This window comes from Chionomys nivalis, chromosome 5, assembly GCF_950005125.1.
Source record: "Chionomys nivalis chromosome 5, mChiNiv1.1, whole genome shotgun sequence".
Taxonomy (NCBI): Eukaryota; Metazoa; Chordata; class Mammalia; order Rodentia; family Cricetidae; genus Chionomys; species Chionomys nivalis.
In genome coordinates this window covers 17,717,496-17,729,702 of record NC_080090.1, presented here as the reverse complement: position 1 = coordinate 17,729,702, position 12,207 = coordinate 17,717,496, and the positions used below count along the sequence as shown (strand labels likewise).

General features: G+C 40.6%; 1 protein-coding gene across 3 annotated transcripts in view; it reads right to left on the bottom strand.

Annotated features, from left to right (window-relative positions):
- Nucleotides 1-1,013: 1,013 nt before the first annotated feature.
- Nucleotides 1,014-12,207, bottom strand: part of Akt3 (AKT serine/threonine kinase 3) — a 244,109-nt gene continuing 232,915 nt past the window's right edge. For all 3 annotated transcript variants that reach the window (XM_057770332.1, XM_057770331.1, XM_057770333.1), the window contains 2 exons: nucleotides 9,952-10,054; nucleotides 1,014-4,074 (listed from right to left, as the gene is read on the bottom strand). In XM_057770332.1, the coding sequence (XP_057626315.1) occupies nucleotides 3,989-4,074; nucleotides 9,952-10,054 (189 nt within the window). In that variant the 3' untranslated portion in view covers nucleotides 1,014-3,988. The remainder of the gene's footprint in view (nucleotides 4,075-9,951; nucleotides 10,055-12,207) is intronic.

The following is a 12,207-nucleotide window of genomic DNA, read 5'->3' as shown; positions in this document are numbered from 1 at the left end:
ATATTCTAAAAATAGCACCTTTAAAGAGTTATAGAGGTCACTTTATTTCAGCCTCCTGGATGTGTCAACCCCAGTTGATTTTGAGGACAGCACATGTAGAATGTCCCCAAATTTGGCTGTGAGAAATACACATGTATGTCTGACAAACTGGTCACAAAAGTCATGCCTCTCACTGCTGAAATCACAAGAGCAAAGCCAAGTTCTACAGTTGTAGCTTATGAGGTAAAATCAGAAATATGCCCCATCCAAAATGTTTCAGCGTAATCCAGACATTCTAGCCATTAATTACTTACGTCTAAGGCATAAACTGCCATAAGGGTTAAAAATACACCGCAAAGGAAGTGTGTGGGGCAGTATGTTATCAGGAAGACATTAGTGATAAGCTACATTCCTTGAGGATTCTGGGTCCACACCATTTCTTACTAGGACCTTTAGGGTCTACGACATCCTGTCTCTGGCGCCCTTGTGGCCAGTGACTCCACTCCTAGCCCACCGTTACTTCACATGAGCATGCCCTTGGCATTTCTACTTACATAAAAACAACCCCATGTGTTTCTAAGATGAATTTACCTATCCGTCACACCTTCATACAGGGCTGGTTAATACCAGCTGGGGCTATATTAATATTTTTCCAGAAAAGAACAAAATTTAGTTTTCTGAAATTACAGAGCCACATCCAACAACAACAAGCAGAGAAGCAGCAGATTGACACAGGCTTTATTTAAGCTGTCTGCATGAAGTAATGTGTGTCCCTACCAACTGCCTGTGAGATTCTAAGGGTGGAGAGTGTACAAAGCCATTTTTTGTAGTTATTTCATATCCTAAGGGTCATATATGTAAGGAAACGAATGTCTGTAGTGTGACCAGCAATGATAATGATACAGCATCTATGTTCATATCTGTGTCTGTTCCAAACCCTTAATCAGATGACCAGATCTTGCATGGATCTAGCAGAAAAACTAGAAAGTCAAAATATGTTACAAACTACAAATCTCCAGGGAGGTGACTCGATGGCCAATTCAGAGTTTTCTTTTTATTTAAATAAATACTTTACATTTCATGCTTGCCTGTAATGCACTACCAGGAGCAAGCTTAGGGAACTGTGATGTAGACAGTACAGACAGTAGCAGCAAAGTGTGTACACTGAGGTGTGGCAGAGACCCTGCAGTTAGTGAGAAAAGGAGAAGCATGTGGCCCCTGTGAGACAGTCCGCTTTGAGAAGCTCGAGGTCGGGTACGGGAATGGAAACAATACTGGAATAATGCTGTGTCGTTAGTGTAGAGAGCAAAGCTGTGAGCAACCCTGCAAGCAATCTGAGCAGAAGTGTCAGTTTCCTCCAGACAGCCCTACATGATGACAAGCGGGCAAGCTGGAATCACAAGGCCAGAACTGCATCCAGACATAATGACTGCAGGTTTCAAACCATTCCAGTTGTCTAAACCCTAAGCTTAGATATAGGAATCTCTTCCCCAAATCTCTCTCTTCTGTTCTACTTCTGCCATTTAACTGACATCTGGGGTTGCAAGGGAAAAATTCTCAAAATCAAAGCCAAGAACACGCCTGCTGTGACACTCAGGGAGCCTGGGATGGGAAGAGAAAGCCCTCCAATGGATGGGGACCAAAGGCCAGGTGAGAGGAGTGGCCAGCCCGAGGCACTGTCAGTGCCAGTGCCCCCTCATTAATCTTTAGAAAGCAGCCTTGGCCAAGGTCACGAAGTCACCTTAAGACTTGGGGAGGAGAGACAGAACAAAAGAAGCTGTGTGCTTAGTGTACAGTGTCTGCTCCCTCTGAGGGATAAATGCTCTGAACATCAGCCAGGCTCAGCTTGCTTTTCTTCCTCTCACATTTCTTTCTTACAGAATGGATGCAAGAAAACTTAAAGGACATCCATCTAATCTACTTTCCTGTCAGTGTGAAACATTCAACATAATTCCAAGTAGGAAAAAAAGAAGACTACAGATGCAAGAATGAACATCTGTTTACTTTAACTTCCTACTCCATACTAAGGATAAACTCACTCAGGTAGAAACATGAAAAATTAGGACAAAATCTATGTCTGAATCCATCTTAGCTGCCTTAGTAAATGCCCTTTAAACCCCAGCAGTCCCAGTGGCCAGCCACTGCCAGCAGCGGCTCTGCTTCCCCAAGTCTGAGCCTAGAGGCTAAGACCTCTGCATGAGAACATGACTTTCTACTCAAAAAGACAATGCAGTAACAATACTGTGTCACGCTGTAGTCTCCATTTGGGAGCTGTCAGTTAGGAAGTAGAACGCGTCTCCATGGTCACTCCTTGGAGTAGATGCCCTCCTGCTTGCTGCCAGAAAGGCTTTGATCCTCGGACTTCATAGTCTGCTTTGGAAAATGTCAGCTCCTAGCACCAAAGGGTTTAATCTGAAGATCATCATTAATGAAGGAGAAAGATGAGGTTTGCATACATGTCCCCTCTCAGTGAGAAATGTCTGGGACTGGGAGACATGAGTATGTACAGAAAAAGAAAAGCTAGAGGTGTTTTGTTTTGTTGTTTTCCCTGATGGCTTGATTCAGTAATGAATGTACCTTGATAAGAATAAACACACCAGCTCTTATCCTTTGCTTCCTACTGTGTAAATATTTGTGATGTGTTCATTTTGCCAAGTCAAGTTTATCTCTTAACATCATTTGGGTCCCAGCTTTCTCCATGACTCTCTCCAGACCACACTCACACATCCACGCGAATGAGCAACCATCACCACACATTTGCTCCAGCAGCCCCTTGGCGCTGGGTAGTTGGGCCTTTTCTCATTTCGGCACCAAGGGGTTAATTACAGCATCTCTTCTCCCAAAGCCAGATTCTAACCAACATATATAATTCCAGAGCCTTACCAATTTTTTGTACAAAGGAGAAAAAGTGCATGATTCTAATGGGTGTGTACATTCCTTGCACATGGTTCAAAAGAAACCGCAGTCAATGTCCTGTGAGTTGGAGCTGCGTCTGCTAACATGACAATACACTTCTTATCACTAAAAAATAAATACTACTATAATATAAACAAAATCATTAAAGGACATTCAGAATTTTAACATCTGAGAAAAAGCTAATTCACCTATAACTGAAAGTAAAACTTCAAAACTGATAAGGCAAACACCTGTTCACCTTGGTGTATAGATTCTGACGACAGCAGGATCATTATACTGTCTACATTCTTCAGCCATCAGAGGTGATAAATATCAAGAAGGGAAAAAGGTTGTCAAGCCCAGGGGCAAAATACTCTCTGGTACAATGTAGATCCTAAGACCGTCTAGGTGACTCTGCACCTTTAGTACTTGGTGGAACAACGTCCATTTGCCCATGAAGTCTGGGTGTCCATGGGCGACCCTGGGCTTCCTCCACAATATCCAGCAGGAATTAAAAACCGTATGTATCTCATCAGCCCTTCAGTCCTCTCAATGCTTCCTAAGGATTTCCAGCCAAATATCAGCAATACGCGCTTTATGCACTGGTCAGACATGCGCTGCTATACTCTCACATATGCACATCACCACCCTTCAACAATTGCTTGTTCAGAAATAGAAACTACATCTTCTTAGTCTAATTAGTTCTTGATGTATCTTCTAGAAAGTTAAAAATGTACCTAGAATCAGTGTATCTCATTCAGCCTTCACTGCTAGGGAAAAACAAAAACTGAAGATGACAATTGATCACAAATGAACGATGGGCTTGTGACCCCAGAGATTGTAAAATCACTTCTGAAAAATGCTGTAATAGTGAGACAGTAGCAGCAACAGCATGAGACCTTAGACTGAGACACAATTTCATGCAAAAACAAAACTGGAGTGTCTGTGTGTGTTTTCATGTGGGTGAAAGGTGGTGAAGATGAAGACCCTTGGCTGGTCAGGGATGTCAGAAGTGCCCCTGCTATCTGTAAGAGCGAGGACTGGTGGAGATGTCCAGTAATCATTCTCAGTGACAAAAATCTAAGATGACAGTGTAGAACAGAATGAAAGAGACTTATTCTCGTCCACTTGCAGAGTAGGAAAACTGAGGGAAATGTGGCCGCCGCTCGTTGTCCATGCAGTCCATGCCATCTTCATCATCTGTGGGCAGCAAACAGCTATCGTCATTTATGTTTGCAGTATTATCTCTATTATTACACATTATACCGACAATAAGATTTATAAATATCTCCACAAAATCTCCTTATTTTTAAAGGAAAACTACTATTTCTAAATGTATATGATCCACAAAGAAATATTATTATAAAACTTTTTAAAACATCAAAATATCAAGATTCAATACTACAGGAAAAAAATGTTACTAAAAAATACCAGAATTCTTTCAAGACTCATGCTTTTCAGGGATATATTAAGTTCTAAGTTTAGGTCATTAAATTCTACACAATCCACTGGGTCTTCAAAGTGCTTATATTTTTTTTTCTTCCTGGTGACCTTACAGTAAGACTGCAAACTAATCTTCTTAAGTAACATTAGTTAATATCCACCATCAATTAACTCACTATACTCAATTTTCTTGTGATAAAACTTTAAACTATAATAAAGAGAACAAGATAAAAGGCAGAAAACAAAGGGCAGCATTCAAGTCCTGGTTCATCAGGAAAATGAGGGATTTTCAAGACATGGGGGAAAGGTAGCATGTATGAACCTGCCCTCTCTTCATCTCTATTTTCCTGTATGTAAAGGGCCAGGAAGGACCATGCCTCGTCCACCCTAAATGTTCTGTGATTAGAATCGAGTCACAAGCTCTTCCCTGGGGTGAGCCCAAGCCCAGAGGGCTCCATCTAAGTCACTCCTGCTCGTCTCCAACGTCCACTGCACACGAGTCCACCTGAAATCCAGTGAACAAGTCAGTATAACCCTTTAAAAAACTATTTGTTTTTTATTTTTCTTGTGTGTGTGTGTGGGGGGGGGGATCACGCATGCGCTTATGTGAAACACAGAGTGCAAGCTTCCTCAGTCTGGAGTATCAGATCCTCCACATGCTGCTGTATGCTGGTTGTTTCTTGTCAATTTGATTCAAGCCAGAGTCATTTGGAAGGAGGAAATCTTCATTGATAAAATGCTTCCATATTATTTACATAAGAAAGTTCAGTCCATGATGGGTTACAAAAAAAAAAAAAAAAAAAAAAAAAAAAAAAAAAAAAAAAAAAAAAAAAAAAGGTTAAGCACTGGAATCACAGGTTGTGAGGCCCCAATGTAGGGCTAGAAACTGAACCCAGATCCCCTGTAAGAGCAGAAAGTGCTCTTAATTACGGGGACATCATCTCTCTCCAACCTTATAACATTTTTTTTTTTACAAGCAAAATATTTCTGTTTCCTAAAATCTATTAAAAAGGACTATTTCCATTTGTTTGGTTTCCCAGCCTCCCTAGGGAGCACTGATATCATGTAATAACAGCAGAAGCAGATGCTGTACTGTACCCCATAAACATGTAATAACAGCAGAAACAGAGGCTGTACTGTACCCCATAAGAGGCTTTGCTTTCATCTGAAAAAAAAATCAACATTTTTGTTTTGTTTGTTTTTTTTTTTTTTGTCTTTCTATATTCTCTTGTTAATGCACAGGGACCTCAGAAGTAAAACTGAATTAGCATTAACCTAAATTTTTCAGCTAAAATGTACCATAAACTATTGCTGCAGTAGCTAGAAACATACCGCATATAGTTTGCATAGGTCTTTATATAAATTCCCCTCTACAAACAGACCACTGCCTTGCCAGCGGCTGGGCAGCAATCCTAGGTAGTACCGGAACCCTCTGCCTTTTTAAAAATTATGGGTTCAGAAACAAGCCAATCACATGCATTTTCTAGATCAAATTTTTTAGCTGTTTAAAAGCTGGAAAGGGTTCGTGGTATCCACTGTTGAGTCACACAGCATAAAATCTCTAAAAAAAGTGAGCTGAAGTCATAATGTTCTAATCCTGACATGTGCGAAGCATGTCTGAGAAACCATTTTCCCCGCTAAAAGCTATGTGCTTTTCTACTCCAGATGACAGGGGCTGCCCTGGCTCCTGGCTGTAACTAGACCTTGTCCTAAACCCAGAAGGGCTTTGCATGGCAAGGTGTTGGTTTTGCTTGGAGAGGGAGGAATACTGTTGGATATCCCCAGAGAATTAAGACAGCCTCCACTGTAACTTCAATGACACACACAGTAATTCTGAATAGGCACAAATCTGAATCCACAGTCTGGCTCTGAGGCCCCAACACTTAAAGTGACCTACTCCAGCTCTTGTTTGCTCCATCGGGTTAGTCACAGTGAGGATAATTCTTTGACCATGTCCGGCTGAGATAGGATGGCAGCAGTTCCCTGGGCACCTGTTCCTACTCTGGAGGACATACGCCACACTGGCCTGCAGTGCCTCTGACTGCATCTACACAGCCGCAGGCACCTGCTTTTCTCAGAACATTTAACACAGTGTAATTAGACAGCAGTGACAGTGAGCAGATCTCTCTCAAAGACATTTTCCTTCTCTGTGAGAGGAGAGCATAGGACTATTGATGGATGTAATGAAAGACAACACATTCTAAAATCTGTTCGATTAATTAACACCAGTTAGGACAATCTGGCACATTGCTGCAGCTGTTTGTAGAAAATGGAACATTTTGCTGTCTTTCTTAACTGATGATTTATTCTTAAAAAATAATTTTTTTTGATTTATAAAACCAAGGTGGCAAGTAGGAAGATAACTGCTAACAAATGGCATTTCTGTGGACTTCTGAACCAAAAAAGAAAGAAAGAAAGAAAGAAAGGAAGGAAGGAAGGAAGGAAGGAAGGAAGGAAGGAAGGAAGGAAGAAAGAAAGAAAGAAAGAAAGAAAGAAAGAAAGAAAGAAAGAAAGAAAGAAAAAAGCCCACTCTCCGTGTAATAATGCTTTATTGCTCCCTTTCTGTTCCCATAATGGACAGCTACAATTTATGTACTGCCAAAGTTAAAGCCCTTGCCTTGGCACTTAGAACCAAGAATTTCAGTTAATAGCCACTGGGACCCCTCCCCTCCAACAGGAAGCTGGGACAGAGAGAGGCTTGGTCATCCTCTCACTTGCCCTTCCAGCCTAGAGATCATGAATGAGGCCTGCATAGCTTCTCTAATCCTAGTCTAGGGCAGACCCTGACAGGCATGAACCACACTGGCTGCTGCACTGTACAGCAGCAGAGCAAAGCCAGACTCTACTTCTCATGCCCACACAAGTCAGGTTCCCACCTTGGGAATTATGCTAACCTAAGGGCTTTCTGTACAGTCTCAACACTCTAGAAAGGAACTCATCACCCTTCAAAGATACTAAGAAGGCTTATGCAAAATGGCCTACCCTTGTTGATGAATGGAGGTGAGGAAAGAAGTTAAAGTTAAATTCTAGAAGCAGAGCATATAAAGTATCTTCTCTCCAACATTTCAGAGGTTTTAGGAACTGAGAAATAAACATACAAATTCTCATCAGGACAGCTACCATGAGTTAAGGGTTATAAACATAAAAACAGGAGGAGTCAAGATGTCCTGGTCCTTGACTCCTGAGCCAAATTATTCATGAAGCAGTGACTGACTAACCACAAGAGTATCTTTAATAGCTTCTAATTTCACTTGGTCGAGACTGTCCAGAGTTTTAAACTGTTTTTATAGCTACTGTCTTTTAGTCTTATATTTCTTCATGCTCATTCCACTTAGGAATTTATTATATTGGACTTTTCATGAAGATCATAAGGACCAGTTAATCAGGCGACTCAAGCTTAGAGTCATCTAGAGCCTTTAAGAGCTGGCTTGCCAGGCACACTCCAGAGAAACACAGGCTCTAGAGATGATCCCAGAATCCCTGGGCTTATTCATCAGGCAGTTGAGGCATCTCGTCTCAGAACTAGTAAACGGTAGAGACAAGACGTGAAGTGAGCTCCCCAGCTTTAGTCTATGCTTTCACATTTCCTATCTTCTAAAACTGGGCTTTTACTTTTAACTTTATAAAGTGAACTATCTACTCGTGACTCTTCCTTTCCATGCCCTATTTATATTTTTTCAAATTCACATATTTAAATTCACACACTTAAAAAGACTCCTCAAATGACAAAACTTGTTTAAGAAGAGAACCATCTTGATAAGGCTGAGACTGAGAACAGGGACAGGTCATGAGTCAAGCGTGGTGTTAAGGCCCAGGCACGTTATTTGGAAGGTTAAGGCATCAGGATCCTTTGAGATCCAGACCTAGCTAGGCTTGTGAGATTCCCTCCAACATACTTTCAGTAAGACACCAATATCTTCCTATCCCAGTGTAGACTATGGATGTCACCTGGGGGGAAAGGTAGCCCATATATCTAAAGGCAACTGCACTGTGCTCAGAACAGGGAATATTCTTTACCCTAACTTTCCCTGTCCCAGCCACAGTTTATGTTCACCTGTTTAATAAATATTTATCAAATATCTACGCTGGGCCAGGCATCTATGCTGGGACCTGGGACAAATAGCTACTAAGTCATGAGATACTTTCTCTCAGTAATATTATGTTACACTGACAAAAATAGAAAACAAACTAACAAAAAAATAGCAAATAAAGGCATCATCATCCACACAGAAGCATTCCAGTAGAAAGGAGCTTGTTAAGACTGCACTACTCCTTGGACTAGTACATCAACGGTGATTCTCTGGGTGAGAATAAGGATGTATACTGTAAAAGGAACCCAGCTTAGAGCTTTACCCTGGGGAATGATGGTCTGCAAATAACTAGCCTTAGATCCAAATGGCAGAGCCCAGAAAGAACTCAGGGTAGGCATTTTCTCGGTGTGTTCAGCCACTCACTGGTGCTTCCCAGCATTTTGAACAATTGTATTGCTACATCCTATGCTGGAACCAGAGACCAAGGCCTATGCCCATAACTTCTACTCAGATAACCCTTAACTAATTGCCTGCAACTCCACAGGCTTTTGAACACTCTCCAACTTCTTAGTGATGCTAAATGTCTACCAATAGCACATGTAACTCATTTTAGCACGTGGGCATTTTAAGCACTTTGCTGGTATCCCAACTGAGCTGGTGAGCCCTGCTCCTAGCTGTGTGTGACATTGGGCTCCAAAGTCTTCACTTACAAAAAGTTAAACACTTCTTGGTGAATCTAAAGGCACAAAGGACCAGAAGTGCACATATGTCCACACAGACATTTCCCCTCAGGGCATATACTCTCCTGGGTACAGAGCCATGGAACCCAGATGAGTTCTAGTTTGTGTTTCAACAATAAAATTAGTCAACCGTGACCACTATGGGAATAGTATTTCCTTTTCTTTTTCTGTCTCACAGACATTCAGTGTAACTGAGCAGTAACAATCAACAACAGAGAAAAATGTTCAAACAAAGAAAAAGTAAGGAAGAAATGCTAAAGGATGCTACATATGAATGCCTGGAATACTTTTAGCTTTCCAAACATCACCTCAAAACTCTACCCTATCCTTGTTCTTCATCAAAATCTACTTATTTATAGCATTTCTTAAGAGTACAGAGCATATTTTAATGTATATGGAACAACATGAAATGGTATATGATCACACAGCCTAATCCATTTTTAATTTAAAGTATGTGCATGAAAATAACAAACTAAACTGTGTTGAAAGATACTACTGTTTAAGGAAAACCTAGTTTTAAAAGTTACAAGTTCAAACGACTAAGTAAGGAGGAGGCAAAAGCATTAATTCTGACGATGTGACGAAGGAAAGAAGGTCTGGACTAGGGAATGCTCCCAACTGTCAGCAAAGCACAGCTAAGACAGCAGCAAGGAAGGCTAAGTCTGTATTTCAGCCTCTAACTCTCCTACCCTACTGTTCACGTTCCTGCTGCTCTGCTATTCCCTCACAGGGAGCTCCAAATTCTCAACAGAAACGGAATAAAAGTCATAGTTTGATTTAATCTTTAAAGTAGCAAATGATTCTGAAAAAGACTGTTTACAATTATTTTAGAAAGCTATCAACTGTGTAATAAATTTACTTACATTTTTCAGGTGGTGTTATTGTAATAGTTTGAGCTGTAAATTCTTCATCAAAATATCTTGTATCTGTCTCTGATGTTACTTGAGGCTTAAAAGGAGGTACAAGCTATAAGAAAAAAGAATACTGTCAATGTATTTTAATTAAGGAAACCTTACTTTTAGGATATAATTAGAGAGCAAACAATGAAACGAATGGTGACAAAGACTAGAAGGCTGAGTCACACTGGAAGGTAGACAAGGTGCTTGCCTCCCTCTGTCAATAGTCTAAAGATAGGACAGTAAGATCTTGGCTACTCCATTAACAACTGATTATGTGAAACAGAAGAATGAGGAACTCATGAACCATGCTGAGATGAGAGCACTGTATAGTCTGTTATAATTATTCACTGATAACAGGCTTAGAGGGGCTATAGTAAGGAAGTTGGCAACTAGGTGAGATGGCGGTTCTTCCTGGGGCAGCAAGAATGCAATCTTGCTTGCTATCCTTTCCTTCTTTCCTAGTAACTGGCTTAATTGATTAATATTAAAAATATAACTGATCACACCTGATATCTCAGGATTCAGAAGGCTGAGGCAGGAGGATCACATGTATGTAGTTTGGCTACATAGTGAGATCCTGTTTCAAAACCAACAAACCAACGTATCAGCAAAAGTCAATGTAACAGCTGTTCTGTAAGGGCACAGACAACACTCTACCTTTATAATTTGTAGAGAATTCTGCTTTCTTGGAACAGGCATTGATGCCTACCTTTGCAATGGAATCAGAATTCTTAGCAGCCTCTGAAATTCATGAAAAACTGCATCGAAGCTTTTACTCCCTCACAAGGGCTGTGTCCCGAAGCAGTCTGAAATAAGTATGCTAGCACTAACAGAGCTGGACTGACTTTAGTGGGTCTCAAACCAAGAAGAGGGTGGGAAGGAAGCCTCAGGTGGTTGATCCATGTTAATCTGTACTGGCTGGAGGGGAGCAAGGTGACAGGATTCTCACTTTTCAGTACTCTGACCCCAAAGGGCAAGAGAGACATATGCATCTCCTTTTGAAAACAAGATGCTTAGCCCCAGACTGTATGAATCTTATCAGAACAAAATATAATTCTTACAAGAATAGGAAAAAGAAACAGGATAAAGAAATTAGCATCTTTTGCTAAAATATTGAAGAAAAACAGTCGAACTGAGAGAAGCGTGTTGTCCTCATTCTCACTGCCACCAAATATGTATTAAAATGTTTATTCTCTAGATAGATTCCGCTTTTTAAAGTTGGTAAATGGGGTCTGCAAACAAACCAACAAAAATGTGAAGCAGATTTAGTGGCACACACCTATAGCACACACCAGGAGACAGAGGTAGGACTGTGAACCTGAGGCCATTCTGGGCTACACAGAGACCCTGTCTCAAAGAAGTAAGACTGTATGTAAGTACAGCTTTCAAAGAGATAACAGCATTAAAGTGGCTTTAACCTGCTCCTAAGTGTCTATAAAAAGAAGAAATTTGGACACTCAAGGAAATGCATGAACTAAGGAAAGGTTATGTCAAACTGAGGAAAAGAACCAAATGTAAGCCTTGATCTGGGACCTGCAACAACCCCCCCCCTCGTTTCTTTACAAACGAGAACAAATAACAAGCCAAACCACAACCCCTAGTCTGTGACATTTTGCTACAGTAACCCCAGCACACAACTACTGCATGAGCTTTTCTATTTTGGCCTTAAGCCAATAGTATCATATCATCTTTGTTATCTATCTATATCTCTAGGCTCCTCTTTCAAAATATTCTTGTATCAGCTGCCCCAGTGTAAACCCCCATAGAAATGATAAGCACTAATAATCAGAAACACCTAGCTAAAAATTAGTTAGCTTTTATGTGCTAATTCAGTAAACAGCAACCATATTATTAAAGTATAAACTTGATATATTTTTCCAACAAATACACTGTACTTCAAATAGATCTTTCTTTGAAAGTTACTGTGTTCTTAGAAAATGTTGTAAATGATCAAAACAGCAGGATCAAGTTTATGGACTACTACAGTATGAATCTAGAAAAGTCCATGTGATAAAGTCCTTGATTTCAGAAACTTAATGAACTTTTAAGAGATGGGCTTAGCTTTGTCTTAGATCATATGCTCTTGAAGGTGACCACAGAGCCTCAGTTTCTCCCTTTTATTTCTCTTTCACTGGTGCCATAAGTAAGCAGCTTGTTCCACCTGTACTTCCCACCATGATGTGCCATCTGCCTCTTGATAAGTCCAACAGAAATAGGATC